This window comes from Bombina bombina, chromosome 5, assembly GCF_027579735.1.
Source record: "Bombina bombina isolate aBomBom1 chromosome 5, aBomBom1.pri, whole genome shotgun sequence".
NCBI classification, from domain to species: Eukaryota; Metazoa; Chordata; class Amphibia; order Anura; family Bombinatoridae; genus Bombina; species Bombina bombina.
The window spans coordinates 418,599,155-418,626,095 of record NC_069503.1 but is presented as its reverse complement, the minus strand read 5'-3'; the positions used below and the strand labels follow the sequence as shown (position 1 = coordinate 418,626,095).

Below are 26,941 nucleotides of genomic sequence, written 5' to 3'. Positions count from 1 at the left end.
AAAAGATTTTTTGCGCCAAAAAAGTCTGCGCCAAAAATGACGCAATAAAATGAAGCATTTTCAGCCCCCGCGAGCCTAACAGCCCACAGGGAAAAAAGTCAAATCTTTAAGGTAAGAAAAATATTTGATTCAAATGCATTATCCCAAATATGAAACTGACTGTCTGAAAATAAGGAATGTTGAACATCCTGAGTCAAGGCAAATAAATGTTTGAATACATATATTTAGAACTTTATTAAAAAAGTGCCCAACCATAGCTTAGAGTGTCACAGAAAATAAGACTTACTTACCCCAGGACACTCATCTACATGTTTGTAGAAAGCCAAACCAGTACTGAAACGAAAATCAGCAGAGGTAATGGTATATTTATAAGAGTATATCGTCGATCTGAAAAGGGAGGTAAGAGATGAATCTCTATGACCGATAACAGAGAACCTATGAAATAGACCCCGTAGAAGGAGATCATTGAATTCAAACAGGCAATACTCTCCTCACATCCCTCTGACATTCACTGCACGCCGAGAGGAAAACCGAGCTCCAACCTGCTGCGGAGCTCATATCAACGTAGAATCTAGCACAAACTTACTTCACCACCTCCATAGGAGGCAAAGTTTGTAAAACTGAATTGTGGGTGTGGTGAGGGGTGTATTTATAGGCATTTTAAGGTTTGGGAAACTTTGCCCCTCCTGGTAGGAATGTATATCCCATACGTCACTAGCTCATGGACTCTTGCTAATTACATGAAAGAAATGGTAACATTTATTAAATGTATGCAAAGAAGACCAAGTTGCTGCTTTGCATATCTGATCAACCAAAGCTTCATTCTTAAAAGCCCAAGAAGTGGCGACTGATCTAGTAGAATGAGCTGTAATTCTGAGGCGGAGACTGTCCCGCCTCCAAATAAGCCTTGTGAATCAAAAGCTTTAACCAAGATGCCAAAGAAATGGCAGAGGCTTTCTGACCTTTCCTAGGACCAGAAAAAATAACAAATAGACTAGAAGTCTTCCTAAAATCTTTAGTAGCTTCGACATATTTCAAAGCACTTACAACATCCAAAGAATGTAAAGATCTTTCAAGAGTATTTTTGGGATTAAGACACAAGAAAGGAACCACAATTTCCCTACTAATGTTAGAATTCACAACCTTAGGAAGAAATTTAAACAGCCTTATCCTGATGGAAAATCAGAAAAGGAGTCTCACAAGAGAGCAGACAACTCAAACTCTTCTAGCTGAAGAGATAGCCAAAAGAAACAACACTTTCCAAGAAAGTAGTTTAATAGCCAAAGAATGCATAGGTTCAAAAGGAGGAGCCTGCAAAGCCTTCAAGACCAAATTAAGACTCCAAGGAGGAGAGATTGATTTAACAACAGGCTTGATACGAACCAAAGCCAGAAGAAAACTGAATATCAGGAAGTTTAGCAATCTTTCTATGAAATAAAACAGAAAGAGCAGATATTTGTCCCTTCAAGGTACTTGCAGACAAACCTTTATCCAAACCATCCTGAAGAAACTGTAAAATTGTAGGAATCCTAAAAGAATGCCAAGAGAATTTATGTAAAAAACACCATGAAATAGAGGTTTTCCAAATCCGATAATAAATGTTCCTTGAAACAGACTTACGAGCCTGTAGCATAGTATTAATCACTGAGTCAGAGAAACCTCTATGACTAAGTGTTTAATTTCCATACCTTCAAATTTAGCGATTTGAGATCCTGATGGAAAAACGGCCCTTGAGACAGAAGGTCTGGCCTTAAAGGAAGTGGCCAAGGTTGGAAACTGGACATCCGGACAAGATCCACATACCAAAACCTGTGAGGCCATGGTGGTGATATCAGAAATACACGTGATTGTTCCAATATGATCTTGGAGATAACAATTGGAAGAAGAACTAGAGGTGGAAAAATGTAAGCAGGTTAGTAAAACCAAGGAACTGCTAACGCATCCATCATCTCTGCCCGAGGATCCCTGAACCTGGAAAGTTACACGGGAAGCTTCTTTTTCGATGGGAAGCCATCAGATCTATTTCGGGGAGACCCCACATCTGTACAATCTGACAAAATACATCTGGATGGAGAGACCACTCCCCTGGATGTAAAAAGACTGACGACTGAGAAAATCCGCTTCCCAATTGTCTACACCTGGGATACGTATCGCAGAAATTAGACAGGAGTTGGATTCCGCCCAAGAAAGTATCCGAGATACTTCTTTCATTGCTAAAGGACTGCGTGTCCTTCCTTGATGATTGGCATATGCCACAGTTGTGATACTGTCTGTATGAAAACAAATTACTGATTCTCTCTTTAATAGAGGCCAAGCCTGAAGAGCCATGAAATAGCACAGAGTAGTGCCAAGTAGTGGGGTGATAAAGAAAGGAGTAAAAAGCATAGAAAAAAAGGAATTTGGAAATAATTGTGCTTTATACAAAAAAATCATTACCACCATAAAAATGGTGGGTCTCATGGACTCTTGCCAATATGAAAAATGAATTTATCAGGTAAGTTCTTACATAAATTATGTTATCTTTCATGTAGTTGGCAAGAGTCCATGAGCTAGTGACGTATGGGATAGTAACACCCAAGATGTGGAACTCCACAGAAGAGTCACTAGAGAGGGAGGGATAGAAATAACAGCCATTTTCCACTGAAAAAATTAATTCACAACCCAAAATATAAGTTTATTCTCATAAATGAAAAGAAAAAAATGTAAACATAAGCAGAGGAATCAAACTGAAACAACTGGCTGAAAAACTTTTCTACCAAAAACTGCTTCCGAAGAAGCAAATACATCAAAACGGAAGAATTTAGTAAATGTATGCAAAGAAGACCAAGTTGCTGCTTTGCAAATCTGATCAACTGAAGCTTCATTCTTAAAAGCCTACGAAGTGGAGACTGATCTAGTAGAATGAGCTGTAATTCTGTGAGGTGGGGCCTGACCAGACTCCAAATAACCTTATGAATCAAAAGCTTTAACCAAGATGCCAAGAAAATGGCAGAAGCCTTCTGACCTTTCCTAGAACCAGAAAAGACAGAAAATAGGCTAGAAGTCTTCCTGAAATTTTTAGTAGCTTCAACATATTTCAAAGCTCTTACCACATCCAAAGAATGTAAGGATCTCTCCAAAGAATTCTTAGAATTTGGACACAAAGAAGGAATAATTTCACTATTAATGGTTTTTTCAAAATCGCCCCTTGCCGGGGGCCGATAAAACAAAAGACATGTTGCACAAATCATGTGAGATAATAGCTCAAAATACAAGTGTTTTAACTCCTGAGATCACAAATCTAAATTTAATATCCAGTCTACCATGTGGTTAAACAAAAAGAGCCCCAATAAACCTTTAGAATTAAGGGTAAACAGTCACTCTCAACCATGTCACCATGAGTGCCTGCACGCTGCCATAATAGATATCCTAACTAGGATATATACTGTCCCAAATAATGTCCGACAGTTTAAAGTGCACCATCTCCCATTCCTTAGAAGATAAAAGGCACTTACCTGCATCTAGCCATCTGGCAGGAGGACAGCTCACCCAGCGTGGAAGGAAGACACTCCTTACAGAGGCCTGTGAAAAGAAGAGATCAGAGTAAACCTACTCTGATTTTCTGTACTAGGGTAGCAAATATGTTAGGAAAACGCAGCAAGGCCCACCTTACAAGTTCCTAACTGCTCTATCTAAAGCCACCACTGCCCTGCTGAAGACACTGACGAGAAGTACAGCAAATCTACTCTGTCTGAAAATAATAAACTCTTTAATTGAAGTGAAATAATGCATTTTCTTTAGACACCTAAACTTTACTTCCTCCATGCATCAAGGCAAAGAGAATGACTGGGGTTTGTGGGAAGGGAACTGATCCTTATAAGCTCTGCTGTGGTGCTCTTTGCCGCCTCCTGCTGGCCAGAAGTGATATTCTCAATAGTAATCGAGGATGATCCGTGGAAATGCAAACATCGCGCTCCATTCTGTCAGCATAGAAAAGATACACAAAGCATGCCAGCACCCCTTCTAAAATGGCACTGCACTTCAAAATCGCTGTCAGACCTGAGGCTGCTTTCCCACTCGATAGCAACACTAGCAACAGGCTAGTACAGTCAGGACGCTCTCATAAGTAAACAACCCATTAAATAAAATGAGCAAGCATTATCATATAAAAGGCATAGGAAATTAGAGGATTATTAACCCCTAGAGAGCCGCTAAAAGTGAGCCATAATAAAGTTAAAAAATTATGGATATTATATACAGAAAGTATTAACCCCTAGTCTCCCTACTGGTCACCAGACAAGTGCCTGCATCCAGCCACTAATCTCCTTCCCAAGGATATACATGTCCCAAATAATATTGAAGTGATCTCAAAAGTGCAAGTCCCCAAACATATTAGACACAGCACTTACCTGCATCTTACCGTCCGGCAGAAGGACAGCCTACACAGTGTGAGGACGCTAATCTTCACATGGACTTGTAGAAAAAACCCCATAAATTATGCTTACCTGATAATTTCATTTCCATTGTGGGGAGGAGAGTCCAGTGCTTCATTCATTACTTGTGGGAATTAAAAACATGGCCACCAGGAAGAGGCAGACACACCCCAGCCAAAGGCTTAAAGGGACACTATACCCAAACATTTTCTTTCATGATTAAGGTAGAGAATACAATTTTAAACAACATTCCAATTTACTTCTATTACCTAATTTGCTTCATTCTTTAGATATACTTTAATGAAGAAATATCAAAGCACACCGTGAACAAATCACAGGAGGCATCTATGTGCAGCTACCAATCAGCAGCTACTAAGCATATCTAGATATGCTTTTCAGCAAAAAATATCAAGAGAATGAAGCAAAATAGATAATAGAAGTAAATTAGAAAGTGGTTTATAATTGTATGCTCTTTCTAAATCATGAAAGAAAAAAAGAACGGGCGTGTGCAGTGGACTCTCCTCGTACAGATGGAAATGAAATTATCAGGTAAGCATAATTTATGTTTTCCATCTGAAGGGGAGGAGAGTCCACTGCTTCATTCATCACTTGTGGTAACAAATACTCAAGCTCTAGAGGACACAGAATGAAAAAAACTGTAGGGTAAAAGAGGCGGACCCTATACTGAGGGCACCACGGCCTGCAGAACTTTTCTCCCAAAAACTGCTTCCGCCAAGCAAAAACATCAAATTTGTAAAATTTTGCAAAAGTATGTAAGGATGACCAGGTTGCCGCCTTACAAATCTGCTCCATAGAGGCCTCATTCTTAAAAGGCCCAAAGGAGAAGCCACAGCTGTAGTCGAGTGAGCCGTAATCCTCTGAGGAGGCTTGTGTCCCGTTGTCTCATAAGCCGGACGGATAATACTCCTCAGCCAAAAAGATAGAGAAGTTGCAGAGTCCCTTTGCCCCCTGCGCCTTCCAGAATACACAATGAATAAAGACGTCTGTCTGAACTCCTTTGTGGCTTAAAGATAAAACTTCAAGGCCCAACCACATCCAGATTATGAAGTAACCTCTCCTTAGAAGAGGAAGTGTTAGGACACAAGGAAGGAACCACTATTTCCTGGTTAATGTTACGACTCAACACTACCTTGGGAAGAAATTCCAATCTGGTTCGCAGAAAAGCTTTGTCAGCATGAAAAACCAAGTAAGGAGGCTCAAATTGTAAGGCCGCCAACTCAGACTCTGTGTGCCAATGCAATAGCCAACAACAACAACAACAGGACCTTCCATGAGAGAATCTTAATGTCCAGGGCATGCATAGGCTCAAACAGAGCCCTATGCAAAACCTTAAGCAGCAAGTTTAAGCTCCAGGGAGGAGATTCCTGAAGACCGGTCTAATCCTAACCAGAGCCTGAACAAAGGACCTTGAACTAGCAGATCCTTGCGATAAGGTAACGTCCACAGTGGATATGAAATACATTGCCACTAGATTCGCAAACCAGGTCCTCCATGGTCACCACAGAGCAATCAGAATAGCCGAAGCTTGCTCCTGCCTAATGCGGGCCACTAATCGAGGTAGAACGGTGGAAATATGTAGATTAGGTTGAAGTCCCAGGGTACTGCCAAAGCGTCTACAAATACACAATGTCCTTGCACTCAACGAAGCAGTAGTAGGCGGACTTTATAGAAAAACATCTTTTTATTGGTATACTTCCATAAAAACACCTTCAAGTAACCTCAAAGTCAAACGCGTTTCGTTAATTACAACATAACTTTTTCAATGCGCCAAGGTGTCTGTCAGTACCACCTGGGGATCCCTGGATCCCGACCCGTATCTGGGTGGCTTGCAATTGAGTCTGGACGCCATGAGATCTATTTCCGGCGTCCCCATCTGCTGCAGATCTCCGCAAACATCTCGGGGTGGAGAGACCATTCCCCTGGATGAAACGCCTGTCTGCTCAGAAAATCCGCTTCCCAGTTGTCCACACCCGGAATGTGGATCGTTGAGAGCGAACAATTGCGAGTCTCTGCCCATTCCAGAATCCAAGATACTTCCCTCATTGCTAGAGAGCTTCTCGCCCCCCCTTGTCGTTTACGTATGCCACCAAGGTAATGTTGTCAGATTGGAATCTGATCAATAGGGACGTCCCCAGATGGGGCCAAGCCTTCAGAGCGTTGAAAATCGCTCGAAGTTCCAGAATATTTATAGGAAGGCTTGATTCCTCTCAAGTCCATCTACCTTTCTGGCACCCCAAAGGGCTCCCCATCCTGATAGACTCGCATCTGTGGTTACAATCTCCCAGGATGGTCTCAGGAAGTCCCCTGGGACAACTGGCCAGGTCGGGTCCACCAAGACAGGGACTCCCTCACCGGTCCGTCCAGAGATATCTGTTGGGACAAATCTGAATGATCGCCGTTCCATTGTCTCAACATGCACAGCTGCAGTGGTCTGAGATGAAACCTGGCGAATGGAATGACATCTATGCTGGATACCATGAGCCTGATTACCTCCATACACCTGGCCACAGATGTCCTGGAGGATGTCTGCAGGGCTAGACAGTTGGACATAAGCTTGCAACGTCTCTGGTCTGTCAGAAATATCTTCATTGAGAAGAATATACTATAGTACCCAGAAACACCACCCTGTTGCTGGGGACCAATGAACTCTTTCCTTCATTTATCTTCCACCCGTGGGATCGAAGTAGGAGAGCTCTCGAGTGATCCTCCGCCAGACTGTAGGATGGAGCCTGGACCAGGATATCGTCCATATACGGAGACACTGCAATCCCTCTGGCTCTCGCTACTGCGAGAAGAGCTCCCAGAAACTTTGTAAAGTGCTGGTCCAGGAAGGCGAACCTTAGAAATTTAAAGTGATCCTTGTGGATTGGAACATGAAGGTAAGCAACCTTCAGGTCTATAGTCATGAATTGCCCCTCTTGAACCAGAGGCAAAAATGACCTGAACGTCTCCATCTTGAATGATGGGACTCACAAAAACTTGTTTAGGGTCTTTAGGTCCAGAATTGGAATAAACATGCCCTCCTTTGGGACCACGAAAAGGTTTGAATAATACCCCAGACCTCTTTCTGCCGTGCCTCTTCTCTGGTTTTGAAGAGATGTTGTACCCCTGGGTGATAACCTCCAGGACCCAAGGGTCTGTAACGTCTCCCCTCCAGGCCCCCGCAAAAAGAGATAGTCTGCCCCCTACCTGGTCCAAGGACGGGTCGGGGGCCGCCCCTTCATGCCGACTGACTCGGCTGGCTTCTTGTTCTGCTTGGACTTATTCCAAGAGTTTTCTGGATTCCAAGATCCCTTGAGTTGCTCAGATTTTGCAGAAGGCTGCTGGCGCTGAGACTTGTCTGCACGAAAGGGACGAAAAGTAGATCCCTTAGGTTTGGCTTTCTTATCCTGAGGTAAGGAGCCCTTGCCACCTGTGACTGTAGATATGATAGAATCCAGGCCCGGGCCAAAAAAAACCCTTCCCTTTGAATGGTAGGGAAAGCGAGACTTAGACGTCATGTCAGCAGACCACGATTTTAGCCAAAGAGCCCTGCGAGCTAAAACATAAAACCCTGATAGTGCGTCACACCAATAGCTAGCCGCACCAGCAACCGCAGAGACAGCTGCCGCTGGTTGGAAAACGAACCCCAGTCAGTTGGAACATCTTCCGCAACATGGACTCCATCTTTTTATCCATGGGTTCCTTAAAAGAGGAGCAATCCTCAAGCGGAATGGTCGTTCTCTTAGCGAGCGTGGAGATAGCCTCATCCACTCAAGGGACGGTTCCCCACAGTTCAAGCTGCACGTTCCGGAATGGGCAAAAGCTTCTTAAAAGAAGACTAGGGAGAAAAGGGCGAACCTAGTTTCACCCATTCATTTTTAATAATGTTCGCCATTTTGATAGGAACCGGGAAGGCCTGGGGCACTACCCTGTCCTTGTAAACCCTATCCAGTTTAGGGATCGAAGGTTCCTCTGGTAGTTTTGGTTCCGGAACCTCCAGCCTAGCAAGCACTTCCTTCAGCAGGAAACGCAAATGCTCTATCTTAAATTTGAAATCTGGTTCCTCCGAGGACGGAGGCCTAGAAGTAGCCGATTCGGACTCAAAAGTGACATCCTCAGATAAGTCGGAATTGTCCTCTTCCACTGATAATCTGTTTGAGATATCCAGCGGAGTCAAAGACCCCAGAGACGGATAGCAGTGCCGTACCTTCCGCTTGCACTTAGGACGAGGCATCACATTTATGGCCGCAGAAACCACCATCTGCAATTGATCGGCTAAGTCTGGAGGCCAAAGGGCCCTTCCCGTGGGAGGTATAGAAGTGCCCTGGGGAACTGCTTGTGTAATCGGAGATGCTTGTAGGGAACACACCTCGCGGGACGGAGAACCCTCAGTGGTACTAAATACTTTATTCTTTTTAGAAGTAGTAATATTGTCATAACATGTGGAATAGAGCTGTAATGGCGGTTCCGCAGGAAACCTCACAGCATACACACAGTTAGTAGTTTTAGATAAGGAAGGAGTATCCTCTAACATATCAAAGTCCTCCATAGCTTTCGCCTTTAATATGGACTCGATAATAGATTAAATGGCACCTTTATATCCCAATGACCGAGGCACTCACCACCTCCTATGACCTGGACTACAAGAAACAGCTTCCGTCTCCTCCGAACACAGGTCGAGAAAGAGGAAGCTACTGAGGCCACACCCAGTCACATGGAGTGCCATGCAGGACTGCCCCTGCACTGAGTGAGAAACGTGCCAAAAAGCCTGCCTCAATTTCTCTCTAACTGTTCCACATTGAAAGAGCCTCATCTCACACAAGTGCAGCAAAAAACACAAACATTATGTATATTAAAATCCCCCCTGTTCCATAACCCCCTTCTGAGGGTATTACCCTAGATTCTATCTAGATAAAAGGAGTCACACTGTGACCCCGTTTCTTGCATTATCACATATATGTATATAATGAAACGATGTTACCAAAATCAACACCGTGGAACAGGAGAACGGCCCTTCAAGTGTGACAGGTTAGTAGCGTCGCTCCTGAAATGGACTTGAGAGAAGAAAAGCAGGCAGCAAAACTCGTCAACGTGGATTGCTTAAGGAGCTGTTAATATGAGTCGGGATAGTTTCGCAGAAGAACTCCCCTTGCATCTCCAGACTAACTTTCACCCATGCTCTCACTGAGAGGGTGACAAGACTACTTAAAACTCCAGTCCCATTGCGAAGAGTACTACCCTCCATAAGAGACTACTCCGAATCTTGCGACACTTCTCTGCCAACCGCCTGTGATGAAAAGCAAAGAATGACTGGGGGATGAGGGAAGTGGGGGAGGTATTTAAGCCTTTGGTTGGGGTGTCTTTGCCTCCTCCTGGTGGCCAGGTTCTTAATTCCCACAAGTGATGAATGAAGCAGTGGACTTTCCTCACCTTTAGATGGAAAGAAAGATCAGAGCAAACCTACTCTGGCTTTCTGTACTAGGGCAGCAAATATGTTAGGAACTTGTGAGGTTAGCCTTGCTGAGTTTTCCTAACTGCGTTAAAAGCCACCACTGCCCTACTGAAGAGACTAACGTGGAGTACGGCTAGACCCAATCTTGAGAGGAAGTTCAGAGTAAACCTACTCTGGTTTTCAAAATAATAAAAACAGAATTTATGTTTACCTGATAAATTTCTTTCTCCAACATTGGTGTGTCCGGTCCACGGCGTCATCCTTACTTGTGGGAATATTCTCTTCCCTAACAGGAAATGGCAAAGAGAGCACAGCAAAAGCTGCCCATATAGCCCCCCCCTCTGGCTCCGCCCCCCAGTCATTCGACAGACGGTTAGGAGAAAAAGGAGAAACTATAGGGTGCCGTGGTGACTGTAGTGTATAAAGAAAGAAATTTTTCAAACCTGATTAAAAACCAGGGCGGGCCGTGTGGTGACATTTTATCTGGTGTTACAATATTTTATAACCCAATTCAAAAGGGAGTGGCTTATCAAATGCCACTCAAAAAGACCAATGGGAGTTTCTATAGTTCAGAGAGAAAGGTGTACCTGGGGGAAGGGATCCCAATAACAGCTAAGTGAATATTCCAGTGATAAAATGTCACCACAGGCCGTGGACCGGACACACCGTTGGAGAAAGAAATTTATCAGGTAAACAAATTCTGTTTTCTCCAACATTGGTGTGTCCGGTCCACGGCGTCATCCTTACTTGTGGGAACCAATACCAAAGCTCTAGGACACGGTTGACGGGAGGGAGCAAATCAGGTTACCTAAACGGAAGGCACCACAGCTTGCAAAACCTTTCTCCCAAAAATAGCCTCCGAAGAAGCATAAGTATCGAATTTGTAAAATTTGGCAAAAGTGTGCAGAGAAGACCAAGTCGCTGCCTTACATATCTGATCAACAGAAGCCTCGTTCTTGAAGGCCCATGTGGAAGCCACAGCTCTGGTAGAATGAGCTGTAATTTGTTCAGGAGGCTGCCGTCCGGCAGTCTTATAAGCCAATCGGATGATGCTTTTTAGCCAAAAAGAAAGAGAGGTAGCAGTAGCAGAGTATCTATAACTGAATCTGAAAACCCACGCTTAGATAAAATCAAGCGTTCAATATCCAAGCAGTCAGCTGCAGAGAGACTAGATTTGGATGTTCGAATGGACCTTGTACTAGAAGATCCTGTCTCAAAGGTAGCTTCCATGGTGGAGCCGATGACATATTCACCAGGTCTGCATACCAAGTCCTGCGTGGCCACGCAGGAGCTATCAGAATCACCGAGGCCTTCTCCTGTTTGATCCTGGCTACGAGCCTGGGAAGGAGAGGAAACGGTGGAAACACATAAGCTAGGTTGAACGACCAAGGCGCCACTAATGCATCTACTAGAGTCGCCTTGGGATCCCTGGATCTGGACCCGTAACAGGGAACCTTGAAGTTCTGACGAGACGCCATCAGATCCATCTCTGGAATGCCCCATAATTGAGTTAACTGGGCAAAGACCTCCGGGTGGAGTTCCCACTCCCCTGGATGGAAAGTCTGACGACTCAAATAATCCGCCTCCCAGTTGTCCACTCCTGGGATGTGAATTGCAGACAGGTGGCAGGAGTGATCCTCCGCCCATTTGATGATCTTGGATACCTCTCTCATCGCCAAGGAACTCTTTGTTCCTCCCTGATGGTTGATGTAAGCTACAGTCGTCATGTTGTCCGACTGTAATCTTATGAATCCGGCCTTCGCTAGTTGAGGCCAAGCCCGGAGCGCATTGAATATCGCTCTCAGTTCCAGGATGTTTATCGGGAGAAGAGACTCTTCCCGAGACCATAGACCCTGAGCTTTCAGGGAGTCCCAGACCGCGCCCCAGCCTAATAGACTGGCGTCGGTCGTGACAATGACCCACTCTGGTCTGCGGAAACTCATTCCCTGAGACAGGTGATCCTGAGTCAACCACCAACGGAGTGAGTCTCTGGTTACCTGGTCTACTTGAATCTGGGGAGACAAGTCTGCATAATCCCCATTCCACTGTCTGAGCATGCACAGTTGCAATGGTCTTAGATGAATTCGAGCAAAAGGAACCACGTCCATTTCTGCAACCATTAGACCTATTACTTCCATGCACTGAGCTATGGAAGGTTGAGGAATAGATTGAAGAACTTGACAAGCCTTTAGAAGCTTTAATTTTCTGACCTCTGTCAGAAAAATCTTCATTTCTACAGAATCTATTATTGTTCCCAGAAAGGGAACTCTTGTAGACGGGGACAGGGAACTCTTTTCCACGTTCACCTTCCACCCGTGAGACCTGAGAAAAGCTAATACAATGTCTGTATGAGCCCTTGATCTGGAAATGCCCCTCGGCCTTAGAATTGCTAGAAGGGACCCTAGCACCTTTGTGAAAATTCTGGGAGCAGTGGCTAGAACGAACGAAAGAGCCACGAACTGGTAATGTTTATCCAGAAAGGCGAACCTTAGGAACTGATGATGATCTTTGTGGATAGGAATATGTAGGTACGCATCCTTTAAATCCACGGTAGTCATATATTGACCCTCCTGGATTGTTGGTAAAATCGTTCGAATGGTTTCCATCTTGAACGATGGAACTCTGAGGAATTTGTTTAGAATTTTTAAATCCAGAATTGGTCTGAAAGTTCCCTCTTTTTTGGGAACTACAAACAGGTTTGAGTAAAACCCCTGACCTTGTTCCACTGTTGGAACTGGGTGTATCACTCCCATCTTTAATAGCTCTCCTACGCAATGTAAGAATGCCTGTCTTTATCTGGTCTGAAGATAAGCGAGACATGTGGAACCTTCCCCTTGGAGGGAGTTCCTTGAATTCTAAAAGATAACCCTGAGAGACTATTTCTAGTGCCCAGGGATCCTGAACATCTCTTGCCCAAGCCTGAGCAAAGAGAGAAAGTCTGCCCCCTACTAGATCCGGTCCCAGATCGGGGGCTACCCCTTCATGCTGTCTTGGTAGCAGCAGCAGGAGGCTTTTTGGCCTGTATACCCTTGTTCCAGCCTTGCATTGGTTTCCATGCTGGCTTGGTCTGGGAAGCGTTACCCTCTTGTCTAGAGGCCGCAGAGTTAGGAGACGGTCCGTTCCTGAAGTTGCGAAAGGAACGAAACTTAGATTTATTCTTGGCCTTAAAGGGCCTATCCTGTGGGAGGGCATGGCCCTTTCCCCCAGTGATGTCTGAAATAATTTCCTTCAATTCTGGCCCAAAAAGGGTCTTACCTTTTAAAGGAATATTAAGCAATTTTGTCTTGGAAGACACATCCGCCGACCAAGACATTAGCCAGAACGCTCTGCGCGCCACAATCGCAAAACCTGAATTTTTCGCCGCTAACTTCGCCAATTGCAAAGCGGCATCTAAAATAAAGGAATTGGCTAACTTAAGTGCATGAATTCTGTCCATGACCTCCTCATATGGGGTCCCCTTATTGAGCGAATTTTCTAGTTCTTCGAACCAAAAACACGCCGCCGTTGTGACAGGAATAATGCACGAAATTGGTTGGAGGAGGAAACCTTGCTGAACAAATATCTTTTTAAGCAAACCCTCCAATTTTTTATCCATAGCATCTTTGAAAGCACAACTGTCCTCGATGGGAATAGTCGTGCGTTTGGCCAACGTAGAAACTGCCCCCTCAACCTTAGGGACTGTTTGCCATGCATCCCTCCTTGGGTCTACAATGGGGAACATTTTCTTAAATATAGGAGGTGGGACAAAGGGTATGCCTGGTTTCTCCCACTCCTTGGTCACTATGTCCTTTTGGGTATCGGAAAGGCATCAGGGTGCACCGGGACCTCTAGGAATTTGTCCATTTTGCACAATTTTTCTGGAATGACCAAAGAGTCACAATCGTCCAGAGTAGTTAGTACCTCCTTAAGCAGGGCGCGGAGATGTTCTAACTTAAATTTAAACGTCACAACATCAGGATCTGCCTGTTGAGAAAATTTTCCCGAATCAGAAATTTCTCCCTCCGACAGACCCTCCCTCACTGCCAATTCTGACTGGTGTGAGGGTATGACAGATAAATTCTCGTCAGCGCACTCTTGCTCATAAACTGTATTTAAAACTGAGCAATCACGCTTTCTTTGATATGCTGGCATTTTGGATAAAATATTAGCTATAGAATTATCCATAACTGCCGTTAACTGTTGCATAGTAACAAGCATTGGCGCGCTCGATGTACTAGGTGTCGCCTGCGCGGGCATAACTGGTATTGACACAGAAGGAGAGGATGATGAACTATCCCCACTACCTTCACTTGAGGAATCATCTTGGGCAACCTTATTAAATGTGACCGTACTGTCCTTACTCTGTTTGGACGCCATGGCACAATTATCACATACATTTAAAGGGGGGACCACCTTGGCCTCCATACAAACAGAACATGTTCTATCTGAAGGTACAGACATGTTAGACAGGCTTACACAGGCTATTAATACAATAAAACCGTTTTTAAACAAAACCGTTACTGTCTCTTTAAATGTTAAACAGAGCACACTTTATTTCTGAATGTGTGAAAAACTATGAAGGAAATATCCGATCCTTACCAAATTTGCACCCTAGTGTCTTAATGCTTTGAAAGTATTGCACACCGAATTTCAAGTTTGTAACCCCTTAAATGAGCAAACCGGAGCAATTTGATCAATTTACCAGCTTAAACCCACTACAGTCCCAGCCACAGCCTTTGCTGCGGCCTCACCTTTCCTTAGGGGATATTCGACACAGAAATAAGCCCTCCAGAAACGTTTTTTATGGCCACCGGACCTCTCTCACATGAAGCTGCATGCACTGCTTCCAGAAGTAACTGCGCAATTATGGCGCGAAAATGAGGCCTCCTCCCTCTGCATACTAGAGTGAAAGGCCCTTCCTGACTAGAATAGGTGTCTAAACCACTGCCAGGCGATTAAAAAAACGTTTTCAAGTTCCAAAACACTCCAAAATACATATAAATATTGAATAAATCAATCGATTTAGCCCACAATAGTGTCAACCAGTATATAGCCCATTAATAAGCCTTCATTCTGTTATGAGTCTAAGAAAATGGCTTACCGATCCCAAAAAGGGAAAATGACAGTCTTCTAGCATTACTATGTCTTGTTAGAAAAAGGACTAGTCATACCTTGAGCAGAAAAGTCTGCAAACTGTTCCCCCCAACTGAAGTTCTCTGGGCTCAACAGTCCTGCGTGGGAACAGCAATTGATTTTAGTTACTGCTGCTAAAATCATCCTCCTCTTTAAACAGAACTCTTCATCTTTTTTCTGTTTTAGAGTAAATAGTACAAACCGGCACTATTTTAAAATAAACTCTTGATAGAAGAATAAAAAACTACAACTAACACCACATACTCTTTACCATCCCCGTGGAGATGCTACTTGTTCAGAGCGGCAAAGAGAATGACTGGGGGGCGGAGCCAGAGGGGGGGCTATATGGGCAGCTTTTGCTGTGCTCTCTTTGCCATTTCCTGTTAGGGAAGAGAATATTCCCACAAGTAAGGATGACGCCGTGGACCGGACACACCAATGTTGGAGAAATCTTGATTGAAGTGAAATAAATCCAATCTTTTTCAGACACCAAAACTTCACCACCTCTTTTCACCAAAGACAAAGAGAATGACTGGGGGTTATGGGTAAGAGAAGTGCTATTTGCCTCCTCCCGCTGGCCAGGAGTAATATTCCCACTAGTAATTGATGATGCCTTGGACTCACCATATCTTAGGAAAGAAAGTAAATTAACATAACCGTATCTGTTATGCAAAGCTGGGGAATGAGTAATAAAGGGATTATCTTTTTAAACAATACAAATTCTGGAGTAGACTGTCCCTTTAACACACACACACACGATAAAAAGGACCATCTTGGCTAAATATTTTACTTTCTCTACAAAGGGGCTGGACAAATTTCTCCAAAATATAGAAGTCAAATATAAATAGGGAGTTTACAAAAGGAACAATGTGACATGTTCATGTTTTTTAAATTAAAGGGATAGTAAAGTCCAAATTAAACTTTCATGATTCAGATAGGGCATGTAATTTTATACCACTTTCTAATTTACTTTTATCAGCAATTTTGCTTTGTTCTCTTGGTATTCTTAGTTGAAGGTTTAACCTAGGAAGGCTCATATTCTAATTTCTAAGCCCTTGAAGGCTGCTTCTTATTTGAATGCATGACAGTTTTTCACAGTTAGATGACGATAGTTTATGTGTTTCATATAAATAACAGTAAATAGTACAAACCGGCACTATTTTAAAATAAACTCTTGATAGAAGAATAAAAAACTACAACTAACACCACATACTCTTTACCATCCCCGTGGAGATGCTACTTGTTCAGAGCGGCAAAGAGAATGACTGGGGGGCGGAGCCAGAGGGGGGGCTATATGGGCAGCTTTTGCTGTGCTCTCTTTGCCATTTCCTGTTAGGGAAGAGAATATTCCCACAAGTAAGGATGACGCAGTGGACCGGACACACCAATGTTGGAGAAATCTTGATTGAAGTGAAATAAATCCAATCTTTTTCAGACATGTGCTTACGCATGTGGAGTTATTTAAGAGTCAGCACTAAATGCCTGAAATGCAAGTCTGTCAAAAAATCTGAGATAAGGAGGCAGTCTGCAGAAGCTTAGATACAAGGTAATTACAGAGGAAAACAGTATATTTCTATAACAGTATTGGTTATGCAAAACTGGGGAATGATAAAGGGATTATCATTCTTTTTAAACAATAACATTTTTGGTGTTTATTATCCCTTTAAGACTTGTGGGACTTGCCAAATTCTCAAAAACCTATGCATTTACTATTGCTACATTAAAGAGCACTTTAGATACTATTAGTTCCAGGTGCCTAAATATTGCTGGGTAAATAACATTAAAATCGCTGTTTTATAGTGAATAGAGAGAGAGAGAGAAAGAGAGAGAGAGAAAGAGAGAGAGAAAGAGAGAGAGAGAGAGAGAGAGAAAGAGAGAGAGAGAAAGAGAGAAAAAGAGAGAGAGAAAGAGAGAGAGACATTTAAACTCATTAATAAGCTTAAAGATCTAAAGATCTAAGGCAGATTTTAATGAATAAGTGCTGACATTTCAAATATCATCTTGATTATTTTTTTTAAAGGTCAGACTAACCAGATTTTTAACACATTAAAAGAAAAAAAGCTGCAGAATGATACAAGCAAAATAAAATAAAAAAAACTATTATCTCAGCTTCCAGGGCAGCCAAGGCTTCCTCTCCTGCTACCTGGTGTCTCTGGCCTGTGCACCGCTTTCAGGAAGAGGGGACTGCATTCTACCAGTGTTTGGGGATTCACAGGCTGGAAATGGGGGTATTCAGGAGCATGAGCCAAGGGAGGTGCCGGGACAGACTGGACCTCTCTATGGCCACACTGCATTCTGGGACTTGTAGTTTACAGCAATGTGGTCAAGAAAAGATCCAGATGCAACAAGTTAAAATGTAAGGTGCAACTGGCAGCAGCCAGCAAGGGTAAGTGGGGTGCACAGATATTTATGAAGCTGGTTGCATTGGGGCATGAAAACAGGATGCCAAGGCCTAATTTTAAGATGCAAGCAGCACCCTGGTATCCAGGTTTGTCGAGCCCTGCTCTACAAAAAAAGACAAGTCAGTTTCTTACCCATCATGATTGTATGATGCCAATACCACACTGGGGCTGGAATAAGCATTGCTGGTTACCCAGGTGCAGTGCACAGCAAACATCATCAGCAGCATTAGCATAAGCATTGTAACTATGCTCTTAATGTTTGGACCTAAGCCTTCTTCAGTCTTCTCCTGATCAGACACATGCTTTCTTACTTTTCCAGCCTGATGGTAATAAAGAAAGGAAAACCATGACACCAATAATAATTTTAGATAATTTGGCTGTAATATATAAATATAAAGTAACAATATTCATGGCCTATGTTATTACAGAATATACAGAGAGCCTCTATGTAAATAGGCAAAACGCAAACAAACCTAGAATGTTAAAGTGATGGTAAACTTGACATGCTTAAAAATCAGGTCCGAAATCTAAGCAATTTTAGATGGCCTTTAACTAATTACTTCTAATGAAGATGCGCTGTAAACTACTTGCTAATCTAGCCGTGCCACTCTAATACCTCATGCTCCGGCCGCCCACCTCAAAACTTTGTGAGCTGCTTTAACTGTTATCCAACCGGAGCTCTAGCAAACATAAAGTGCAGAATGGCTAGAGAGCCGATTGAAGAACAATTCAAACCATTAGCTCAAACCAAATTATGAATTTTGAAATGAGTGGGTACAGCGCGGAGTATTAGAATGGCATGGCTAGATTAAAAATGTTAGTTACTGCGCATTTTCATAATAAGTGATCAATACTCTCCACTCAAATTTTGCAGAGATTCCGGATCTAATTTTAAAACATGTTAAATTTACCATCACTTTAATCATGATACCCAAATGTGTAATGTGAAATTATTTAAAAGTAATGCAGCATATATGTTAATTTTTATATATTTACTTAGTTCTAATTATGTGTTTACGTTGGCTGCACTATGTATTGATAGATTTGGGGCTTACGTTGTTATTGGCTATGATAGCCTTTCCATGTGCTCCAATTAGCTGTTCAGCCTTTACCTAACCAATGATATATTGTGCACTCCAATGTACAGGTGGCCCTCGGTTTACGCCGGTTCAATTTGCGCTGTTTCAGAATAACAACCTTTTTTTTCAGTCATGGGAGTGCTATTGAAATGCATTGAAAAGAAGTGCACTAATTAAAATAGCCAGTAGGTGGAGCTGTCCGCTTGTGTTTCAGCAAAGTTAAGCAAGTTTAACAGCCTGAAATTGATCTGTGTACACAGATCAGATCTATCAAGCAAGATTTAGCAGCCGCTTCCATATTTTCCTGTCCAGCTGCTTGAGGTGAGGTTGCCTAACTGCCTATTGATAACTGCAGATTGAAATGCATAGAATAGGTGCAGACCCAATATTATCTAACATGCTAACAATGCAGAGAACTGTTTGCAGAAAAATGCAAGTAAAAAAACGTTTTTGTTCATTAAACTTAGTTTGATGATGATGCAATCTATATTATTAGTTTTATAACGCTGTCTAGCATTTAAAGTCTTCATTTCAAACCTTTAACAATAATATATAAGGTGTTACTTATGACAATTTTGAGAGGAACCTAACTCCCTCACTTCCCATTGACTTACATTATAAACTGGGTTTCAATTTATAACAGTTTCGATTTACAACCATTCCTCCCGGAACCAAACCCCGGCGTAAACTGAGGGCTACCTGTACTAATCTTCGGTATTGCCATGGTGGGTGCTTAACTGTTAAGATTTTTTCTCTACTAGGCTGATGGTGGTCAAGGGCTGGCCTACTCGCCCTCTGATGTTGAGACACGCAATACATTCAGGGGCTGGATTTGCCTTAGTTATAGACTGTGTTTTTATATTGGCTAGTATAACTCTTGCCTACTCATATCGGCAGATTGTTTGCCCTCAATGTATTGCGCTTTCCCTTTATAAAGGTTTATTTGTTTAGGAAGTTCCCTGTTTGAGCAGCATTTATATGCCTCGTTACCCCATATCGAAAATATATATATATATATATATATATATATATATATATATATACACACATATACACACACACACACATATACACACACACAAATTGTGTATGTGTATATATATATATATATATATATATATATATATATACACACACACACACACACACACACACACACACACACACATACACATATACATACATACAGCTGAGCTAATATGTTTTTACAGCCTGTCAACAGCAGCCCAGTTGCCACAACACCCCTCGTGATTAGGCTATTCCAATTGGCTAAACGGGTTTGTATACTTTGGTTGCTATAACAACTGGCCTGTGTTGATTAGCTGGCGATATGAATGCCGGTTCCGTGTCGGAGGCTGATGCCAAATTTATCTATCTATGCTGACCCAGTACTATACTCGTTAAATCATAAAGCATATAGCAAGAGCAATCTGTATATGGCTTAATAATCTTAAGTTGTTTCATATATCGTTACTTGTATTTTCTTAGAAGACCAAAATCCCACGTTGGCCGAGATGGTGACGTCATCAAGGGGTAGTACCCTACTTGGGAGAGAGTGTGTGATGGCGGTAGCACTTTAATGGGTGTTTGGTGTTGGGGTAAGTTCACTGTCTCTTTTGTAGATCTCTCTCTCTATTTTTTTTTTTTATTTTTACCTCAAAATTTCCCCAATAGCAACATTCTATAATCCTATAGAGACTTTAAAGTGACATAATGCCCAAATGTTGGAGCACTTGAAGCAGCAAAGCTGTAAAAATGAGTTCAAATGTCTTAAATTTTTTCATAGAGATGCTCAGGTGATATTTTCATGTCAGCTTTTTACAGTTATACTGTATCACTTTCAAGTTATTTAGTATATGAGTATTATGTCCCTTTAAGCATCCAGTTAGAATGCTTGTCCCATGAAAACATAATTTATGTAAGAACTTACCTGATAAATTAATTTCTCTCATATTGGCAAGAGTCCACAAGCTAGTGACGTATGGTATATACAATCCTACCAGTAGGGGCAAAGTTTCACAAACCTCAAAATGCCTATAAATACACCACTCACCACACCCACAATTCAGTTTAACGAATAGCCAAGTTGTGGGGTGAAAAAGAAAGGAGTTAAAAGCGTCAAAAAAAGGGACTGGAAATATAATTGTGCTTTATACAAAAAAACATAACCACCATAAAAAAGGTGCGTCTCATGGACTCTTGCCAATATGAAAGAAATGAATCGGGTAAGATGTGGTACTCCACAGAAGAGCCACTAGAGAGGGAGGGATAAAAAACATAATTTATGCTTACCTGATAAATTCCTTTCTTCTGTTGTGTGATCAGTCCACGGGTCATCATTACTTCTGGGATATAACTCCTCCCCAACAGGAAATGCAAGAGGATTCACCCAGCAGAGCTGCATATAGCTCCTCCCCTCTACGTCAGTCCCAGTCATTCGACCAAGAATCAACGAGAAAGGAGTAACCAAGGGTGAAGTGGTGACTGGAGTATAATTTAAAAGATATTTACCTGCCTTAAAACAGGGCGGGCCGTGGACTGATCACACAACAGAAGAAAGGAATTTATCAGGTAAGCATAAATTATGTTTTCTTCTGTTATGTGTGATCAGTCCACGGGTCATCATTACTTCTGGGATACCAATACCAAAGCAAAAGTACACGGATGACGGGAGGGATAGGCAGGCTCATTATACAGAAGGAACCACTGCCTGAAGAACCTTTCTCCCAAAAATAGCCTCCGAAGAAGCAAAAGTGTCAAATTTGTAAAATTTGGAAAAAGTATGAAGCGAAGACCAAGTTGCAGCCTTGCAAATCTGTTCAACAGAGGCCTCATTCTTAAAGGCCCAAGTGGAAGCCACAGCTCTAGTGGAGTGAGCTGTAATTCTTTCAGGAGGCTGCTGTCCAGCAGTCTCATAGGCTAAACGTATTATGCTACGAAGCCAAAAAGAGAGAGAGGTAGCAGAAGCTTTTTGACCTCTCCTCTGTCCAGAGTAAACGACAAACAAGGAAGAAGTTTGGCGAAAATCTTTAGTTGCCTGCAAGTAGAACTTGAGGGCACGAACTACATCCAGATTGTGTAAAAGACGTTCCTTCTTTGAAGAAGGATTTGGACACAAGGATGGGACAACAATCTCTTGATTGATGTTCCTGTTAGTGACTACCTTAGGTAAGAACCCAGGTTTAGTACGCAGAACTACCTTGTCTGAGTGAAAAATCAGATAAGGGGAATCACAATGTAAGGCTGATAACTCAGAGACTCTTCGAGCCGAGGAAATAGCCATTAAAAACAGAACTTTCCAAGATAACATTTTTATATCAATGGAATGAAGGGGTTCAAACGGAACACCCTGTAAAACGTTAAGAACTAAGTTTAAACTCCATGGTGGAGCAACAGCTTTAAACACAGGCTTGATCCTAGCTAAAGCCTGACAAAAGGACTGGACGTCTGGATTTTCTGACAGACGTCTGTGTAACAAGATGGACAGAGCTGAAATCTGTCCCTTTAATGAACTAGCTGATAAACCCTTTTCTAAACCTTCTTGTAGAAAAGACAATATCCTAGCGATCCTAACCTTACTCCAGGAGTAACCTTTGGATTCGCACCAGTATAGGTATTTCCGCCATATTTTATGGTAAATCCTTCTGGTAACAGGCTTCCTAGCCTGAATCAGGGTATCAATAACCGACTCAGAAAAACCACGTTTTGATAAAATCAAGCGTTCAATTTCCAAGCAGTCAGCTTCAGAGAAGTTAGATTTTGATGTTTGAATGGACCCTGTATCAGAAGGTCCTGTCTTAGAGGTAGAGACCAAGGCGGACAGGATGACATGTCCACTAGATCTGCATACCAAGTCCTGCGTGGCCAAGCAGGTGCTATTAGAATTACTGATGCTCTCTCCTGTTTGATTTTGGCAATCAATCGAGGAAGCAGCGGGAAGGGTGGAAACACATAAGCCATCCTGAAGTTCCAAGGTGCTGTCAAAGCATCTATCAGAACTGCTCCCGGATCCCTGGATCTGGACCCGTAGCGAGGAAGTTTGGCGTTCTGGCGAGACGCCATGAGATCTATCTCTGGTTTGCCCCAACGTCGAAGTATTTGGGCAAAGACCTCCGGATGAAGTTCCCACTCCCCCGGATGAAGAGTCTGGCGACTCAAGAAATCCGCCTCCCAGTTCTCCACTCCCGGGATGTGGATTGCTGACAGGTGGCAAGAGTGAGACTCTGCCCAGCGAATTATCTTTGATACTTCCATCATTGCTAGGGAGCTTCTTGTCCCTCCCTGATGGTTGATGTAAGCTACAGTCGTGATGTTGTCCGACTGAAACCTGATGAACCCCCGAGTTATTAACTGGGGCCAAGCCAGAAGGGCATTGAGAACTGCTCTCAATTCCAGAATGTTTATTGGAAGGAGACTCTCCTCCTGATTCCATAGTCCCTGAGCCTTCAGAGAATTCCAGACAGCGCCCCAACCTAGTAGGCTGGCGTCTGTTGTTACAATTGTCCAGTCTGGCCTGCTGAATGGCATCCCCCTGGACAGGTGTGGCCGATAAAGCCACCATAGAAGAGAATTTCTGGTCTCTTGATTCAGATTCAGAGTAGGGGACAAATCTGAGTAATCCCCATTCCACTGACTTAGCATGCATAATTGCAGCGGTCTGAGGTGTAGGCGTGCAAAAGGTACTATGTCCATTGCCGCTACCATTAAGCCGATCACCTCCATGCCTTGAGCTACTGACGGGTGTTGAATGGAATGAAGGACGCGGCATGCATTTTGAAGTTTTGTTAACCTGTCTTCTGTCAGGTAAATCTTCATTTCTACAGAATCTATAAGAGTCCCCAAGAATGGAACTCTTGTGAGAGGAAAGAGAGAACTCTTCTTTTCGTTCACTTTCCATCCATGCGACCTTAGAAATGCCAGAACTAACTCTGTATGAGACTTGGCAGTTTGAAAGCTTGAAGCTTGTATTAGAATGTCGTCTAGGTACGGAGCTACCGAAATCCCTCGCGGTCTTAGTACCGCTAGAAGGGCACCCAGAACCTTTGTGAAGATTCTTGGAGCCGTAGCCAATCCGAATGGAAGAGCTACAAACTGGTAGTGCCTGTCTAAGAAGGCAAACCTTAGATACCGGTGATGATCTTTGTGGATCGGTATGTGAAGGTAAGCATCCTTTAAATCCACTGTGGTCATGTACTGACCCTCTTGGATCATGGGTAAGATTGTCCAAATAGTTTCCATTTTGAACGATGGAACTCTTAGGAATTTGTTTAGAGTCTTTAAATCTAAGATTGGCCTGAAAGTTCCCTCTTTTTTGGGAACCACAAACAGGTTTGAGTAGAACCCTTGTCCTTGTTCCGACCACGGAACCGGATGGATCACTCCCATTGTTAACAGATCTTGTACGCAGCGTAGAAACGCTTCTTTCTTTATCTGGTTTGTTGACAACCTTGACAGATGAAATCTCCCTCTTGGGGGAGATAATTTGAAGTCTAGAAGGTATCCCTGAGATATGATCTCTAGTGCCCAGGGATCCTGAACATCTCTTGCCCAGGCCTGGGCGAAGAGAGAGAGTCTGCCCCCTACTAGATCCGGTCCCGGATCGGGGGCTCTCGGTTCATGCTGTCTTTGGGGCAGCAGCAGGTTTCCTGGCCTGCTTGCTTTTGTTCCAGGACTGGTTAGGCTTCCAGCCTTGCCTGTAACGAGCAACAGCTCCTTCCTGTTTTGGTGCAGTGGAGGTTGATGCTGCTCCTGTTTTGAAATTCCGAAAGGGACGAAAATTAGACTGTCTAGCCTTAGCTTTGGCCTTGTCTTGAGGTAGGGCGTGGCCCTTACCTCCCGTAATGTCAGCGATAATTTCTTTCAAACCGGGCCCGAATAAGGACTGCCCCTTGAAAGGTATATTAAGTAATTTGGACTTAGAAGTAACATCAGCTGACCAGGATTTTAGCCACAGTGCCCTGCGTGCCTGTATGGCGAATCCTGAGTTCTTAGCCGTAAGTTTGGTTAAATGTACTACGGCCTCCGAAATGAAAGAATTAGCTAGTTTAAGGACTCTAAGCCTGTCCGTAATGTCGTCTAGCGTAGAGGAACTAAGGTTCTCTTCAAGCGACTCAATCCAAAATGCTGCCGCAGCCGTAATCGGCGCGATACATGCAAGGGGTTGTAATATAAAACCTTGTTGAACAAACATTTTCTTAAGGTAACCCTCTAATTTTTTATCCATTGGATCTGAGAAAGCACAGCTATCCTCCACCGGGATAGTGGTACGCTTAGCTAAAGTAGAAACTGCTCCCTCCACCTTGGGGACCGTTTGCCATAAGTCCCGAGTGGTGGCGTCTATTGGAAACATCTTTCTAAATATTGGAGGGGGTGAGAACGGCACACCGGGTCTATCCCACTCCTTAGTAACAATTTCAGTTAGTCTCTTAGGTATAGGAAAAACGTCAGTACTCGCCGGTACCGCAAAGTATTTATCCAACCTACACAGTTTCTCTGGTATTGCAACAGTGTTACAATCGTTGAGAGCTGCTAAGACCTCCCCTAGTAGTACACGGAGGTTCTCCAATTTAAATTTAAAATTTGAAATATCTGAGTCCAATCTGTTTGGATCAGAACCGTCACCCACAGAATGAAGCTCTCCGTCCTCATGCTCTGCGAGCTGTGACGCAGTATCAGACATGGCCCTAGCATTGTCAGCGCACTCTGTTCTCACCCCAGAGTGATCACGCTTGCCTCTTAGTTCTGGTAATTTAGACAAAACTTCAGTCATAACAGTAGCCATATCTTGTAATGTTATCTGTAATGGCCGCCCAGATGTACTAGGCGCCAAAATATCACGCACCTCCCGGGCGGGAGATGCAGGTACTGTCGCGTGAGGCGAGTTAGTCGGCATAACTCTCCCCTCGCTGTTTGGTGAAATTTGTTCACATTGTACAGATTGACTTTTATTTAAAGTAGCATCAATACAGTTAGTACATAAATTTCTATTGGGCTCCACCTTGGCATTGGAACAAATGACACAGATATCTTCCTCTGAGTCAGACATGTTTAACACACTAGCAAAAAAACTTACAACTTGGTTATAATCTTTTTTAGCAAAAAAACGCACTGTGCCTCAAAGAGGTACTAACGATTAAATGACAGTTGAAATAATGAACTGAAAAACAGTTATAGCATCAAACTTTAAAACAACACAACTTTTAGCAAAGGTTTGTTCCCATTAGTAAAAAAAAAAAAAAAAAAAAAAAAAACAACACTAATTAAATTTGTACATAAGAAAACAAAACAACGTTTTTTATTCACAGTCACTATAAGAATTCTCACAGCTCTGCTGAGAGAATTTACCTCCCTTCAAAGAAGTTTGAAGACCCCTGAGATCTGTCAGAGATGAACCGGATCATGCAGGAAATATAAAAGTAGCTGACTGGAATTTTTTGATGCGTAGCAAAGAGCGCCAAAAACGGCCCCTCCCTCTCCCACACAGCAGTGAAGAGAAACGAAACTGTCACAATTAAAGCAAAAAACTGCCAAGTGGAAAATAATGCCCAAATATTTATTCACACAGTACCTCAGCAATGTAAACGATTCTACATTCCAGCAAAAACGTTTAACATGAGAATAGTTATTAAAAGGATTAGTGACCTTTAACACAGTAGTTCCGGTGAAATACCATCCCCAGAATACTGAAGTGTATACATACATGTCATTTTAACGGTATGGCAGGCTTTTCTCATCAATTCCATTCAGAAAATAAAAACTGCCACATACCTCAATGCAGATTCATCTGCCCGCTGTCCCCTGATCTGAAGCCTTTACCTCCCTCAGATGGTCGAGAACAGCAATATGATCTTAACGACTCCGGTTAAAATCATAGTAAAAAATCTCTGTCAGATTCTTCCTCAAACTCTGCCAGAGAAGTAATAACACGCTCCGGTGCTATTTTAAAATAACAAACTTTTGATTGAAGTCATAAAAACTAAGTATAATCACCATAGTCCTCTCACACATCCTATCTAGTCGTTGGGTGCAAGAGAATGACTGGGACTGACGTAGAGGGGAGGAGCTATATGCAGCTCTGCTGGGTGAATCCTCTTGCATTTCCTGTTGGGGAGGAGTTATATCCCAGAAGTAATGATGACCCGTGGACTGATCACACATAACAGAAGAAACAGATATTTTCCAACTCCAAATAAGCCTGATGAATCAAAAGCTTTAACCAGGATGCCAAATAAATAGCAGAAGCTTTCTGACCTTACCTAAGACCAGAAAAGACAAATAGACTAGAAGCCTTCCTGAAATCTTTAGTAGCTTCAACATATTTCAAAGCTCTTACAACATCCAGTGAATGTAAGGATCTCTCCAAAGAATTCTTAGTATTAGGACACAGAGGGAACAACAATTTCCCTATTAATGTTAGAATTCACAATTAGGTAAAAACTTAAATGAAGTCCGCAAAACTGCCTTATCCTGATGGAAAATCAG

At 42.7% G+C, this 26,941-nt stretch overlaps 1 protein-coding gene across 1 annotated transcript in view; it reads right to left on the bottom strand.

Annotated features, from left to right (window-relative positions):
* Positions 1-26,941, bottom strand: part of STT3B (STT3 oligosaccharyltransferase complex catalytic subunit B) — a 499,883-nt gene that overhangs the window by 70,858 nt on the left and 402,084 nt on the right. Inside the window, exon 6 of the mRNA XM_053715745.1 lies at positions 17,514-17,701. Within this exon, the coding sequence (XP_053571720.1) occupies positions 17,514-17,701 (188 nt within the window). The remainder of the gene's footprint in view (positions 1-17,513; positions 17,702-26,941) is intronic.